The 16,553-nt window shown below is 40.8% G+C and overlaps 1 protein-coding gene across 1 annotated transcript; it reads left to right on the top strand.

Moving 5' to 3' along the window:
- Positions 1 to 5,933: 5,933 nt before the first annotated feature.
- On the top strand, positions 5,934 to 13,119 carry LOC113334555. The gene is made up of 6 exons (XM_026580783.1): positions 5,934 to 6,044; positions 6,266 to 6,538; positions 12,119 to 12,176; positions 12,288 to 12,487; positions 12,569 to 12,805; positions 12,889 to 13,119. Exons 1-6 carry the CDS (start codon positions 5,934 to 5,936, stop codon positions 13,117 to 13,119), a joined length of 1,110 nt encoding a protein of 369 aa, XP_026436568.1.
- Positions 13,120 to 16,553: the final 3,434 nt, after the last annotated feature.

The raw sequence follows: 16,553 nt of genomic DNA, 5'->3' as shown, positions 1-16,553 counted from the left end.
TGCTCTTTGATTTCTCTATATCAACAGTAGATGCAGACTTATTCTTAAAGTGATCTTTCTGATTTAGCATCTTATCAAGAGAAGATATTGGATCCAGACTCATAGTTCAGACAAGGAATGACCAAAGAAAGATAAGGATCTTTTTATAATTTTCATACTTATGAAAATATAATATTCTTATAAATACGAATATCTCAAATATTTTCAATTACTAGATTTTATTCCCATAATATACACATAAGTGCCTTGATCTTTCTTCTTCCTCACACAATATTTGGCACACGTGGTGAGGAAAGAATTCTAATACCAATCAGGTGGTATTAGTATGAGATTTTCTCTCATTATGGAATTTTGAACAACCAGAGTGTCCTTGATCTAGTATCGTATGATAAAGTCTCTTTTTGTTACCTCGAACTGACGAAGTATCTTGAGATTGACTGGGGTTGCATATGCAACTTTCATCAATTCTGTTTTTGAGACAGTTTTTGCATTTTGTCTTATTTTTTCCTTTACCATTAGATGATTTAGTAACATCGGAAGACATGTCCATTCTTAAAATGGTTAAATCACTAATGGAGGATGAAGGAACAAGATTGAAAACTAATGCAATATTAACTTTTTCCTCTTCTTCAGAATCATATGAATCAGAGGTCTCATTTAGAGTTACATCCAGAGCCTTGATTCCAATGTATTTCTTAAGATTGGGACAATCTTTAGCTATATGACCAAACCCTTTACACTTAAAGCACTGAGGCTGATATTCATCATCTTCTTCCTGATCCTTCTTGACAGGAACTCGATCATGTGGACGAGAAGATCGATGAGTATTCTTTATGAATCTTTTATGTCTTTTATTTAATAGATCTCGAAACTATCTAGTATTCAATGATAATGATTGTTCAATTTCATCATCAGAATTTTTCTGCAATCGGTTCATCTGAATCATACATCTGTCTGTTTTTCTCCATTTGAGCTTTCAGAATTTTTGCAGCTTCAAAAGCAATTCCTTTAGTTTGAATAGACTGTGATTCATGATCAAAGATCTTTAACTTTCCAACGAGTGTGCTTCGTGAGAGTGTTGAAAGATCATTTGCTTTTATGATTGCATGCTTCTTAGAATTGTATCTAGATGACAACGATCTGAGAATTGTGCACACTATATTCTTTTTCATGAATAGTCTTTCAAAGAGAGAAAGAAGCATTAATTATCTCAGAGAGTTTAATATGAAACTCTTCAAAAGTGTCGTTGTCATCCATTCGAAGGTTTTTCCAATCAGACATAAGATATTGAAGTCTAGCTTCTTTCTATGATGTATTCCCTTCAAATACGATCTGAAGATTATCCCAAGCTTCATTCGAAGTTTGACATGTTGATACATGATGTTGTAGATCACTACTTAGATCATGTATAATAGCATTCAAACCATTTGAATTATGCTTAGCAAAAGCCTTTTCTTCGTTTGAAAAATCCACTAAGCGTTTAAACTCAGTTTCCGAATTTTCTACTTTCGGGCGATTATAACCATCAACGACTAATAGTCATGTAATAAAGTCTCTTAATTGAAGAAAAGATCACATAGCATATTTCCACCATAGATAGTTTGTTCCGTCAAATCTTGGCAGTATGTTAATTGAATTCGATTCATGAGACTGCTAGATATTTTTGTGTGTGCCTACTCTGATACCAATTGAAAAGACGAGGGTACCCAAATATACCTCAATCTAAAAATTTTCCACCTATAATTCCTTTCTCCGAAAGTGATTGTCTATGGACTGAGTCGATAAAATACAACTAATCGGTTCACACTTCGTGTAATCGTCTATGGATATGAGATCGAGACAATACAACAACGAAGTATGATTACTTGATAATAGGTTTGGACTTAACCAAACACTATAGGATTTTTATCAAGTAAATAGGAATTAACCTTTCTGTATTTTACTTCTAATTATAATAAAAAATAATTATAATTGCAGAAATAGAAAAGTAAAAGACACTGCAAGATTTTGTTAACGAGGAAACCGCTAATGTAGAAAAACCCCGGGACCTTGTCCAGAATTGAATACTCTCAGGATTAAGCCGCTATACAAAATCTAAACCAACTTCGTATAGTTGAGACCAAGCAACTAAATAGTTCACCTAGTTCACCTAGTTCCCTCAGTATCTCTACGCCTCCAACTTGTAATAAGTCACGCATTTGGAACAATTCCTTTGGTTCGTATTCCAAACAGTAAAGGAACAACAAATCTGTTCGGTAACAACTCTATTCAAACAACGTGATATGAGTTTGACAAAAGGCTCTTCCATTTATCCAAATAAACTCCTTTGTCGGGTTCTTAGATCAATCTATTCAACAACTACCAAAGTAATTGTTTAGACTATGCAATCAATATTATAAATCACAAAGAAATATATTGATTCCTATCTACACAACTAATCAATCCAATCTATCAAAAGATAAACCGATTATAGTTGGATTCCCAGCCGATCAAGTTTTGTGCACACCAAAGATTATGATCTCAAATAAAAAATCTTCTTTGTCTTCAAATCTTCTTAGATCTTCAATAAACACCTGCACACAAACAACTTGAATCTCTTGTGATCAATCACACACAGAACGGAGTCTGTTAACGATGGATTATCACAAGACGTCTTTAGATCTACAAACAGTCTAAAGATCCCCGTCGATACTTCGATCCAGTTTGAGTGAATCTTATATCAGAAGAGATAATTCTCAAGCATAAACAAACTAGGTGCAATCAAAGTTCAACAACCGTTAGTCAATCAAATCAATTGAAAACTAATAATAAACTGCAGTTATCTAGTTTCCCACCAACGGTACTCGTAGAGCTTCTCAATCCCAAAAATGTCTTTAAAACGAGCGGTCGTAAGAGATTTCGCCTAATTAGGGTACTTTCCTCTCCGAATAGACGGCTCCACCAGTAACAACACAACAAGGTAGTTTGGCTGTCTCTGGGGATTAGTTTGCTCAAAATGCAAACTTCAATATTCATAGACCAAGTTAGTTTGGACACCAAGGAATTTCCAAAATCGAATATTCTCAAAGATATGCAATAAACGCCCAAATCGGTTTTCATAATTCCAGGAAATGCTCTGTCCAAATATTGACCGAAATCTCAGTAGAAAATCTCCAATTAGTAAATGCACAATACCAATTTTTATTTTCTAAAGAAATGCATTTAATTGTTGGAAATTAAAAGCATATAAAACTAAAAACCTTAATTAAAAGATTCTCAATTTATTTCGATTCGAGATTTTCCTTTAATTATTAAGGAATATCTTTGAACAATAATAGATAAGAATTATTGCACGTGTTCAAAGTATGTCGACATCTTTACTTTATAAATCCTTTTTCATATTTACAATCTTGGAACCGATTTGCAACACTTCCAAACGAGTTTAGAATTGGTTCATCTGATTTCCAAAAACTATGTGATTGATCAAAAACATTCAATCACCATTCATGGGTTTAACGGTTCTACCAAACACAAGTTCGGTTATACCTCCAAGTGGCTACTAGGATCGGTCACACTGGTTTCCATAGTACCAGGATCAGTTACCAATTATTTATGGTACATACTTGTGATCGGTTGCACAAGTTATAGGATCGGTTAGACCAATTACTAAAACTTTTCAACCTACTATAAGGATCGATTACACATCTTTTGATTAGTCCCACCAAGTTCTAGGATCGGTTACCCAATGACTAGGAATGGTCACACCAATTACAAACATCGATCATACCGTCTCAGGTGATTACTTAAGATTGGTTTCACTAATAAAAGTCATACCGATACATAAGTCAGGCATTGTGAATAGTTTTACCAAGATACATAAACAAGTTATGAGCAGTTATACTAAACACACATATTGATAATCCAAAGATTTGCAATGAATAACAATACCAATAAGCCTAGCGATTTCCCTTTCGATTCACCAAACAAGTTTATGATTGTACTTTCTTTAAACGAATGTAAAACATTGTTTCCTAGGACAAAAATTTCACCCATACCCATACATAATCACAATAACATTCATACGATTATGTCGATGTCTTATATACGAAGTTCAAAAGATATGCGTTATACTTCGTATTATAATTCCTTAATACTACGTCTAACTAGAGTATAATCATTCATAGCTTAGCAGTTGTGTTTTCAATATATCACAACTTCAAAGATACGTTAGGAATGAAACAGTTCAATTCAAAATATTACCAACCTCAAGAGGAAGGATGATGTCGTCGTTGTAGTTCTTTAATTCTTCACATTCTTCAAGTCTTCGAGTAATACTTGTATGTCTCATATCCTAATAACTTTCTAGCTAACATATACAAAGTTGACTCTAGTAAATAATCAAGCGACTCTTTAATTGAGTTTTGGTTCACTAAAATATGACAACCAACCTTGACATGCCAACACTTGGTGGGTTCAACCGAGCTATGCTCTAACATTTGTAATCGCAGAAGACATAAATAAGGGCCATAAACAATTTTTTAACTTTCAGTTTAATTTAAAGAATTTAATGAGAATAGGTTACAAACCCGCCGTATGTCTTTGGCTAGGATGAGATTGGACTGTCGGATCATCCGCTTATTTCTCAAAATGTTATCCGACCGTCTGTGGCTCAAAAACACCTTCTGTTTTGTATTGTAGATAAAGCCTATATTAAAACTAATAATAATAATGGAAATTAATATACAAATTAATTATTTTAATTTTAAATATATTTTGATTTTCTACATATTTGTTCAAATTATTAAAATATAGTTAGGTGATTATATTTTACCCTAACTTTTGACTGAGTCAATAACAGCCCATATAACAAGATAATTAGCGTGATAAATCAAAATACCGTGTATTATAGGAATATTCCAAAATATCCTTTGATATTCAGAATTTATACAACTTTAATTACCTAGTAACTAAAGCCTATCTCTGGAAAATATATTAGTGAAGTATACTTGTATGCTAGCTAATATTGAGTTGTCATTCATTTCAAATTTTGGTATATTAGTTGGACTACATTTGAAATTAGACAAAACCAAAAATTGGGGCTGGATGAAATTTAGAGGCGGTCGAAACTATTTTATCTTGCCAGTAAATGGTGAATCCACCGACCTTTTTATTGTTAAGATTTGTTGTCTCTCATCTTTGGACTGCTTATGGTACAATGTTTCTTCTATCATTTCGTTGATTTTCTTTCTACTGAGGTGATTGGATCGTGGTGAGTCTCCATCAGTCTCCCTACGGATCCGTTCATTCCTGACAGGTTCAGTTCTTCTTTCTCGATGATCTATTTCACGTCTGGATCTCTTTGAGTGGTCGTTGTCGTTGTGATCAACTCTGTGTCTACGCCTGTCATGTCTCTTATGACTTTGCCTTGCTCGCATGTCTTGATCGATCATAAAGTAGTCATCATCTTCGGGTACATATCGATCATAATAACTACCATCATGGTGATCATGACTTTGATTATTGTTCCTAGCATCTTCAGCTCTTCTTGTATTACTTCGACATGGCCTTTTCTCGTCAAGGACTTCCTCCCTTCCGTGCGGGATGCCACGTTCTTGTGTAGTACGACGGTTTGACATTTCATTTTCAGAGTGCGGGTTAGCTGCATTCTCGAGTTCTTTTCTTTTCTCCAATGCAATTTTGAGTCGCTTATTCTCCCTTTCCAACTCCTAAAAACGCTCGTGTAATGTCAAGCCAATCGGGGTCACACGTGGGTTGTTAGCCTTCTCGTCTTGGGGATTGTTAGTCTGCGCGTCTTGAGGATTGCTAGCCTGCTCGGCTTGAGGATTGCTGCTTTTCCCAACTTGTGGGTGACTCCTCACACCTCTATTAGCAATGTCCCTTTGACGAAGCTCCCGGATGCTTGGGTGTGGTTTCGATTTCCTCCTTGATGGTTGATGTTGTTACTATTGGTACGAGGAGGAGTTCTACACCCCCAAGCATTGTTTCCTCTGAAAGTTGGAGTGGATCTGACAGAACGAGCTCCCGACGTTGTTGATGAAACTGACGTTTCCCTTCCATCTTGAAAGGGTGGGACGATAGCGCTCCGTATTGTTCGACCGGTGACGCCTTGAGTTGGAAGATTTCCGGTAGGTGCATTGCCATTCTCTTCATGCTGATTTGCTTGTGAAGCCTCCATGTGATTTCCTTCTTTTGCTGCTTTTTGTAACACTTTCTATCTCAACGTTCTTTATAACGTCAGATAATCTGTTGCTGTTTGTCTTGACAGATCTGTAACACCACCTTTGCTGTTGCTATTGCTGTACAGATCTGCAACACCAGAAATGCTTCTGAAAAAGTCTGCAACGTGATTCTAAATGTTGCTGTCCTTGAACAGATCTGCAACAGAGGAACTGTTGCTGTTTCTGAACAGATCTGCAACACGATAACTGTTGCTGTTTCTGGACAGATCTGCAACATGAGAACTGTTGCTGTTTCTGAACTGATTTGCAGCACGAGAACTGTTTCTGAACAGATCTGCAATACTTTGACAACTGCTGCTGTGACTTTTCAGCAACGCTTCTGGAATAGAAACTTTTCTTCTAAATAAAGCTTGGAAAAACAACTTCTTTCGCAAGGGGAGCATGATCAAGGGTTCGGGTTTCCCCTTAGTCGGCGCCAATAGATGTTGGTGCAAAATTAATCACTCCAACAATCTTCGAGATTTGTGTGTGTTGATCGAATCTCCACCGTTGCTCCATTTATCCAGATTTTTTGACGAAATATGAGGGGTACCTGCAAAGACACTCCGATGCTTAAGTCAGAGAGAGCTCTAGACAGGGTTTTGTTTTAGAGGAGAAAAGTAATTCTGATTGTGTACCATTTGAGTTGATTTTCAGCCTCTGTTTATAGGCAGAAATTAAATCTAGCTGTTAAGATTTGTGGTTATCCCCAATAACCACCTAGATTTATCTTTATCCCATAAGATTTGTGGCTATCTTAAACAACCACCTGGATTTGTGTTTATCCCATAAGATTTGTGGCTATCTTAAACAACCACCTGGATTTGTGTTTATCCCATAAGATTTGTGGCTATCTTAAACAACCACCTGGATTTGTGTTTATACTTTTGAGATTTGAGTTAATCTCAAACTGATTTCCAAAATAAACCATTGGGCCTCAACAATAAGCCCAACTGGGCTTCTACAATAATCCAGATTTTGGGTTCGAGCTTCCTTAATAAGTTCGGTTGGGATTATTTAATAAGCCATCCTTGATTTCCTTAACAAACAGCTGGGTTTCCTTAATAATCTCAGTTGGGCTTCTTTAACAAGCCATTTTTGGTTTCCTTAATAAACCGCTGGGCTTCTTTAATAAACCCAGTTGGGCTTCTTTAGTAAGCCATCTTTGGTTTCCTTAATAAACCGTTGGGTTTCTTTAATAAACCCAGTTGGGCTTCTTTAATAAGCTATCTTTGGTTTCCTTAATAAACCACTGGGTTCCTTTAATAAACCCAGTTGGCTTCTTTAATAAGCCATCTTAGGTTTCCTTAATAAACCACTGGGTTTCTTTAATAAACCCAGTTGGGCTTCTTTAATAAGCCATCTTTGGTTTCCTTAATAAACCACTGGGTTTCTTTAATAAACCCAGTTGGGCTTCTTTAATAAGCAACTTTTGGTTTCGAGGCGCTTGTGTGCCCTGTACGTGCACCATTTTATGGTGGTACAGACAGGTATTTATTGCATATTTGATATTTTCGGTTATAGAAATTCCTTTGTGTCCAAAATACCTTAGTATACAAATATTGAATTTTTTATTCTTACAAACTTATCCAAGAACATACGCATTCCATTTTGTAGTTCGTATGGAAGCCGACTAGCAGTATTATTCGTAATACTCACTTGGAGAGGAGAGTAACCTAGTTAGGAGAGATCTCTTACGTCCACTTCATTTAAAGACTTCTGTGGGATCAAGAAGCGTCTAGAAATACCGTTGGTGGGAAACTGGAATCGTATGGTTATTTTAGTTTTTGGTTATTGATTCGATTGACTAACGATATTTGAACCTTGACAATCACTAGTTTGTTTATTCTCTAATCATTCTTTTCTGATATAAGGTCACTCGAACTATATTAAGGACCTACAAAGTTCAGATATGTTTTTAGATCTTAAGATAGTCTTGTAATCATCCATTGTTAATAGACTCTATTTGGTGCATGGTCTATTACAAGGGAATCAAGTTATTTGTGCATGTACATTGAAGATCGGAGATTTTAAAACAAAAATATTTTCAGATTGGCATTATGATATTTGTGATTATACTTTGTGTACACTTGATTGACTGGGAGCCAACAAGTTTGTTTATTTTTTATGGACATCTTATAACTTGTTGTGTAAACCAACAATTTATCATTTGGTGTTTCTCTTCATTATCCGAATCTTATAGACTGTAAACTAAGATATTATGTTAGAGCATATCTCGGCTGAACCCACCAAGCGTTGATATGTCAAATTTGGTTGTCATATTTTAGTATCAAAACTCATCTAGAATCGCTTGATTAAATACTAGAGTCAACTTCGTTTAGGTTAGACTAGAAATTCTAGGAATGTTGAGACGTACAAGTATTACTCCGAAGACTTGAAGAATGAGAAGAATTAACAACTGCAACGAGGACATCATCATTCCACTTGAGGTTAGTAATACTTACTTGACTTGTTTCCATTCCTAACGTATCTTTCAAGTCGTATTATATTGAAAACATAACATGGGAAGTTGTATATATATAATGCTCTAGTGATTAGACTTGGTCATATCATTATGATCAAACTGTCAAGGAATCTATTGAATTACGAAGTATGAGCTCTCATCTTTTGGAACTTCGTAAATACAACATCAACATAATCTTTGTATTTAGTTACTTGATAATGTGTAAGCGATGGGTGTTGATTTCATCCTAGGAAACAATGTTTTATAACATTTGTTTAAAGGAAGTACATATACGAACTTGGTTCGTAATCGAAAGGACATCATGATTGGTCTGGTTATTTATTGAATATCTTTTGAATGACCAATACAAGATGACAAGGTAGAACCTAACTTAACTTATGTTGAGAATTGAGCTATAACCGGTCATAGCCTACAGTGTGTATCAAGTTGTAATTGGTCATAAGATACTTTGTGGAGCTAGGTGTAACCGGTCACAAGCTATATTGGGAAGTTAGTTGTAATCAGTCACAAGCTACTTTTGGAAGCAAGGTGTAACCGATCACAAGCTAACTCGGGAAGTAAGGTGTAACCGATCACAAGCTACATTTTGGAAGCATGGTGTAACCGGTCACAGCCTACTTTGGGAAGCATGGTATAACCGGTCACAACCTAGTTTGGGAAGCATGGTATAACCGGTCACAACTTACAATATGAGTCATGGTACGACCGATCCCAATGAGCAAAACTGAGTTTCCAATATTCACATATTTCTTTATGTTTTGTGTGATTTTGTAATTAGGGTTTGCTGAGAGAAACTTCTATATGTCGACATCATTTGAACATGTACATAACTCTTATCATTAATTATTCAAAGATATTCCTTGATGCTCAAGGAGATCCCATACTGAAATATTAAAAAGCATTTAATTATGATTTTCATAATATATATTTTAATTACCTCCAATTAAAGCATATCATGTGGGAAATATTATTAGTTAATGTGCTACACTAATAATAGATGTTTTCTATGAGAGATTTCGGAAAATATTATTATTTAATGTTGGAGGCTTTGCGCGAATTTGGCTCGGTGGGGATCCGCTTGCATTGCTTGGTGCGAAGTGAGCCGCTGGCGTTGCTCGGCTTGCAATGGAGCCGTTAGCATTGGTCGGCTTGGAATGGAGTCGTTAGCATTGGATTGGCTTGGAATGAGCCGTTAGCATTGACCTAGAGGGACGTTGGCATAGACTTGGCGTGCGTGAGCTGCCGGCATGGCGTAACGTGTGCGCTGGCTTGGTGTGGCATGGGCGCTGGCATGGCGTGGGCGCTGGCTTGGTGTGGACGTGGGAGCTGGCATGGGCTTGGCATGGCGTGGGATCTGGCATGGGATTGACATGGCGTGAGTGCTTTATTAGCGTGGCATGGGTGTTTGGCGCTGCTCAGCTTGGACGCGGACTGTTGGCACCGTGCAGCTTGTCGTTGCGGTCCCGGTTGCCTCTTTCCATGTGTGGCTCAAATAGGGAATCCTTTCCTTATTCAAATTCCAAAAGTGTCACGCCTATAAAAAGGGTTAGGTCTCATTTTCATCTTTTATTTTCGTTCTCACGTCCTGGTGTTAGCGGCAGAGTGGTAGCGATAAAGCGAGCAAGCATATTCCTGGTATGTACTCCAACGCTTCTCTTTCAGCTTGTTCTCTTGTTGGTGCAAACCCTAGCCATAGGTATACTTTCCAAAATTTGTATAAATATTGTTCCTCTGTATTGGTGTAAACCCTATCCATAGGTATGTCTTCCGTAAATTTGTAAAAATACTTCATTATAAACGATTCCTCTTCGAATATCACAATATTGGTCACCTCATGAATAGCGTTGGAAGCAATAATTGTGCAAATTAGGCATGCACAGGTAGGCGATCGCCATTGATTCCATGAAAAACTTGGAGTTAGGGTTCCCACTCCCCTTTTTATTTTGTGGCCGTGAGCATAGTTCCCGCGGTGGGAGGCGCGCCTTCTTGGTCGAGAGTGTACTTCCCGCTGCAACGTACGGTTTAGGCGAGGGGTGTGTCTCTTGGTAGCGTAAGGCTTTGTCTTGCTTGAGTATCAGTCCTCACTCCTTTGGCTATGCGTGTTATGACTTGCGGCTGAGAAAAACCCTGCCGCGGCCTTGAAAAACGTTGGCATCTCCAAGCCAAACACGGATGATGAATTCTTTACAACGTCTGCCACAAATAGGAGGAATCATCCCAAGTTTTTTCCCGTCCTTCTAACCGGTTCATAGGGTGAAGGAGACGCCCGGTCGGTTCGACCAGGTTGTGTAATACGGTTTTGCCTTCAGAGGAAAGAGCATCCTGCCTCTTCCATTGACTTCAGAATCTGTCAGAGTCCGTTGCGCTCTTTTAACAAATGGGTGCAATTCATGATAAGTCGGGACTGCGTAAGAGCCAATTTGACCAAGGCGCAAATCATTGGTGCCGTCACAACTTCTGTGGTACTTCAAATCAGGAAAGACATCCCGAGTTTAGTTACTTTTATCTCCCGATGGTGTCCAGATACTCACACGGCTATATGCAGGTGGGATGAAATGACTATCTCTTTAGAGAGTGTGCCTGTCTTGCTGAACCTTCCCATAACAGGGAATCTTGATATCACCTTGTCTGAAGATGAAGAACAAATGCGCGCCGCTCTTGTTGCGAAGTCGAAAGGATTTGTACGGAAGGAAAATGAGACGAGGTGTTTCTACAGCTGGTGGGTGTCTCAATGGTTTCCATATGAGTCGGAGCCGGATCAAAAGAATAACACGCTTTATGTCGCGGCGTTGTTGGTTCTTTGGTTATCCAGGGATATTTTTGACGACGGCTCGGGTAAGAAAGAGATAAGGCAGGGGCTCATTAAGTTTGCCATCAGATTAGCGCAAGGTGTTGTTCTCCCTATTGGAGGCTTGTTTCTCGGTTCTCTGTATACACATTTGGATCATCTGGTTGCGGACATGCGTGCTTCAAATGGTTACATGAAAGTGGACTCGTACGTCCATGTCTCTTTCCTCCAAGCGTGGTTGTGGGAGCATTTCGATAAGTACGCTCCCAAACCGCTGCCTTCACTTCCCGAGTCTTGGGGTGGTTTTAGGAAACTTCGCTGGGTGAACAGGCGTCCAAAATCCGGTTCGAACCTGGTTGAATTCCTCGACAACTCCTACACAATCAACTTTCGTCCATGGGCCCCGGCGCATGCCTCCATAGTTCAAATGGAAACTTTTGCCTCTGTTCCGAACACACATTTGCTTTCTGAAAAGAATACGGGCGTTGTGGAGGTTGTGTTCATGCGAAGTTGCACGCCTGGTTATGTACCATCTTTCTTTCGTGGATCTTTCCAAGCAGTTTCTTACAACATTGACATGGCGGCTCGACATATGGGATTTAACTAGGGGTCCCTCTCTCTCGTCAGTCGGCTATTCCAGAAAACTTGTTTTCAGCTGCTCTTGATGTCAGTGCTCTTGCGCCGGGTATAAGTCTCCCCTTCTTGCTCTCAAGACGAAACCCGACAACAACTTCCAAGTATAACATATTCTGGCAGGACGAGTTCCTTGCCATTCATGGATTCGTGAATGACGTAGTGAAGAATACTTTTGGTAAGCCTTCTGATACAACTTTAGCAAAACATTCATTGTTAAGGGATCCTTCCTCGCCCAAACGGAAATCTCCTGACGCAGACACAGACAGTCCCCAAGAGAAGGAGCGAAAGTCGAAAATTCGTGCAGGTGGCTTTCAGTCGGATCCGACGGCTCTCGTGACCTTCAGTTCTTCCAACGTTCGGGTATGTATTCTTTTTCTTGCCCACTCAGTCGGATTGCACAGTTCTTTCGTTTTTGAAAATCTTTCCTTATTCCTTAATCAGAGTGAGAACGCCTTTGCCCAGCTTGTACATAGTCAGAAAACGACGGCTCTTGCAGCAGAGGGTGGCAATGCCGAGCCTCGGAGAATGGCGGCTCTCGTGGCAGAGGGTGGAAATGCTGAGCCTTCTTGCGGTGAAGAAGAGCCCGAAAAGGAGGAAAGCTCGGAATCTAGTGATGATAAAAATAGTTCTTCCGACAGCAGCACTGAGTCTTTTTCTAGTCGGTCTGAAAGTGAATCAGTGAGTCTTCCACGCATTTTTCTTCTTCCTGCTCTTTTGTTTTTCTTCTTTTTTTGAACAACGTCTAAACCGTGATATCGCAGGGAGAATCCGCTCCTGAAGATGGCCCCGGGGTAGAAAACCGTGGAGATACCGCCTTGTCTCCAATCGTGGCAGCTGCGCCTGGCGATCCGGAAATGGAGGTCGATCAAGATGAAGATGTTGTTGCGGCTCAAGTAGCGGAAAGTGCTCCAGCGACTGCTAGCGCAATTGTAGTTAGGAATCCCTTGTCGTTTACCGGTTCAGTTGTGGGCGCCGCTTTCGCTCCTCCATAGTTAGTCCCTTATCCAGATCATATGTTGATCGGCGGCTTCAGCGTGCCAGCCAAATACGAGACGCTATATACCAAGATATGAGAAAGGTATGGACACATCTCCACAACCAAAAAGGTCACTAGTCAGTTTACGCTGGTCAAGAGTGTGGAGGAAGCTTTATCTTCGATTGATGACATGTGCAAAGTGACTGGCCATACCATTTTTAAGGACGTGGTCTCAAGCTGGAAGTTCCATCGTGATATGTGCATAGACCATGGGTTCAACGTTCCCTGGTTTGTTGAAGGTTTCTCTGAGATCGAAAAGTTGCAGACCACGGCAGTTGAAGGCCCTTCGGTGGATGAGGTCACACAGCAGGAGGCGGAAATCAAAAGGTTGTCCAGGGAGCTGAAGCTGAAACGGGCGGCTCTTGAAAGCACGAAGGAGGCTTTATCCAAGAAGAGCAAGTGATTACTAGATGGTTTTCCTTGAATGTACTCATGTCTTCTGAACTTCTTTATTTAGTTTTTTTTTCTTGAAAGGCAAACAGAACGCATGGTTCACAGTTTGATTGATAGATAATCGTCATCTATGAGGGTTTTGGATTATTCTTTTGGAATGAATTGTTTTTAGAATAACGTTGTTTTTGGTTATGACTATAAGTAGCATAAATACCCCAGGAGATTAATGGAATTGAGAATGTTGTGTTGTCAGTAGAGGGCATGGGATGAAACATAACATGACTATTGATTTTATCATCCCTGTGAAAATTTGAAGTAGTAAACCATGTATTTTGCCTAACAATACTTACTCGATTTTTGGATCTCCTAACAGAACTGGATCTTCCGGGTGCAAGTCCAAGTTTTGTGGGAAGCGCCGCCGTGATCGCAAGAAGTCCCCAGTCACTCCTTGCCGTGTGATAGCTGATAACTAAGCCATTGATTCTCGAGCGGACTTTTGCTTCTACCATCTTGAGATCGGCATTTGAAAGATGAAGTCAGGAATTTGAAATTGATATTGTAACCGAGAGATTAATCTCCCACTATGGTCGCCAATTGTTTGAGGGTGAAAACGGTTTTTGCTGATTTTGGTAATTTCGTGTATGGGTGAGAAACGAGTCTAAACCCTAAACAATGTACTGCACGGGAGTACTTTAGATTCGAGAGATCAATCTGTACAAATCCGGCCTAAACCAAGAAATAGCCGTTCCAGACTTGCTTAGGTCACAAAGTGAAGGAGAAGGGTTGGTCTTGGGGAGGGAAGCGAAGAGAGTGTTGAGACCAGAATAGTTGATTCTGAAAGAGTGGTTGTTTTACGACGTGGATCAGAAAGTAAAACGCTAGCAATGTGGAAAGCTAACAGGTGATTTCTGAGTGTTGTATTCTCTTGACCAAAACTTGTTGTTTGGTGGAAATAGGTGAGACCTATTTATACAAGTCGCAACAAAACATACCCGGCCTCATATGAAGTGGAAACGGTTGAGTAATGGAAGAGAATGGTAACGGTTAAAGCCTAGAATTGATGTTCCCATAATGAAGGATACGTTTCACCATTATTTCCTGTCATTACTAACCGCCTTACTCTTATGACACTTTCTTGTAACGGGCCTATTGCACGCCGCATGATGTAAACCGCCAGCCCAACACCCTGATGAGCATCCCCCAGTTTGTGACATGTCTTGATGTCTCGAGTGTTTTCATGGAAAACGTGTAGCATGTTGCTATTGTTTGGCAAGTTAAAATTGAGAGGCTTATCCGTTCGGTGGCAACCTTCGACGGTCGAGATTTTGCATCTTGAGAGGAAGGGTAGCCGTTGATTGTGGCTGCCTTCAGTTGGTAGCCAGTGTCGTGGCCACGGTGCTGGCATGGCTTGCGCATGCTCTTAGCGTGGCCAATTAGGGTGCCGTGACCAAAGAGTTGGCAGCGTAGACAAAGGGTTGCCACAAGTCGTGTGGTTTGGTGGCAAGCTTGCACAGCCGAGATCTGTGTCTTAGGAGGAGGGGTAGCCGTTGATTGTTGCAACCCTCCGTTTGGCAGCCAGCGGCATGGAGGCATGGACGGCATGGCTCGTGCATGCTCTTGGCGCGGCCAAATTAGGGTTTGGCGCAGACTGCGAAATTTTGGAATCGCAGCCAAGAGGTTGCCACAAATTGTTTGGTTTGGTGGCAAGCTTGTACGGATTAGATTTGCATATCATAAGAAGGGGTAGCCGTTGATTTTTGCAACCCTCCGTTTGGCATCCAGCGGCATGGAGGCATGGCCAGTATGGCTCGTGCATGCTCTTGACGTGGCCCAAATTAGGATTTGGCACAAATCGTGGAATATGGAATTAAGCCAGAAGTTGCCACGCGTTCGTTGGCGAACTTGTATGGCTAAGATTTGCATCTCAGAGGGAAGGGTAGCCGCTGATTGTTGCAACCCTCAGTTTGGCAGCCAACGGCATGGAGGCATGGCCGGTATGGCTTTGGCATGTTTTGGGCGCGGCCAAATTAGGGTTTTGGCATAAATCGTCGAATTTGGCATTGGGCCAGTAGTTGCCACGCGTTTGGTGGCGAACTTGTACGGCTGAGATTTGCATCTCAGAGGAAAGGGTAGCCGTTGATTGTTGCAACCCTCCGTTTGGCAGCCAGCGGCATGGAGGCATGGCCGACATGGCTTTGGCATGTTTTAGGCGCGGCCAAATTAGGGTTTTGGCATAAATCGTGGAATTTGGCATTGGGCCAGTAGTTGCCACGCGTTCGGTGGCGAACTTGTATGGCTAAGATTTGCATCTCAGAGGGAAGAGTAGACGTTGATTGTTGCAACCCCCCATTTGGCAGCCAACGGCATGGAGGCATGGCCGGCATGGCTTTGGCATGTTTTAGGCGCGGCCAAATTAGGGTTTTGGCATAAACCGTGGAATTTTGCATTGGGTCAGAAATTGCCACGCGTTTGGTGGCGAATTTGTACGGCTGAGATTTGCATCTCAGAGGGAAGGGTAGCCATTGATTGTTGCAACCCTCCGTTTGGAAGCCAGCGACATGGAGGCATGGCCGACATGTTTTAGGCGCGACCAAATTAGGGTTTTGGCATAAACCGTAGAATTTGGCATTGGGCCAGAAGTTTCCACGCATTTGGTGGCAAACTTGTACGGATGAGATTTGCATCTCAGAGGGAAGGGTAGCCGTTGATTGTTGCAACCCTCCGTTTGGAAGCCAGCGACATGGAGGCATGGCCGGCATGGCGGTGCGGCTGGCATGGTTGGGCCTTTGGTGCGTGAGGTGTGGATGGCATGGTGGTGCGGCTGGCATGGTGGTGCGGCTGGCATGGTTGGCATGCCTTCGGCGCGGAGGTGTGGCTGGCATGGTTGGTATGTCGTTGGCACGGTGGTGCGGCTGGCATGGTTGGCATGCCTTTGGCACGGATATGTGGCTGGCATGTCGTTGGCACGGTGGTACGGCTGGCATGGTTGGCATGCCT

The sequence above is a fragment of the Papaver somniferum genome, unplaced genomic scaffold, assembly GCF_003573695.1.
Source record: "Papaver somniferum cultivar HN1 unplaced genomic scaffold, ASM357369v1 unplaced-scaffold_137, whole genome shotgun sequence".
NCBI lineage: Eukaryota > Viridiplantae > Streptophyta > Magnoliopsida > Ranunculales > Papaveraceae > Papaver > Papaver somniferum.
The sequence above is the reverse complement of the archived record's forward strand: the minus strand, read 5'-3'. Positions and strand labels throughout refer to the sequence as shown.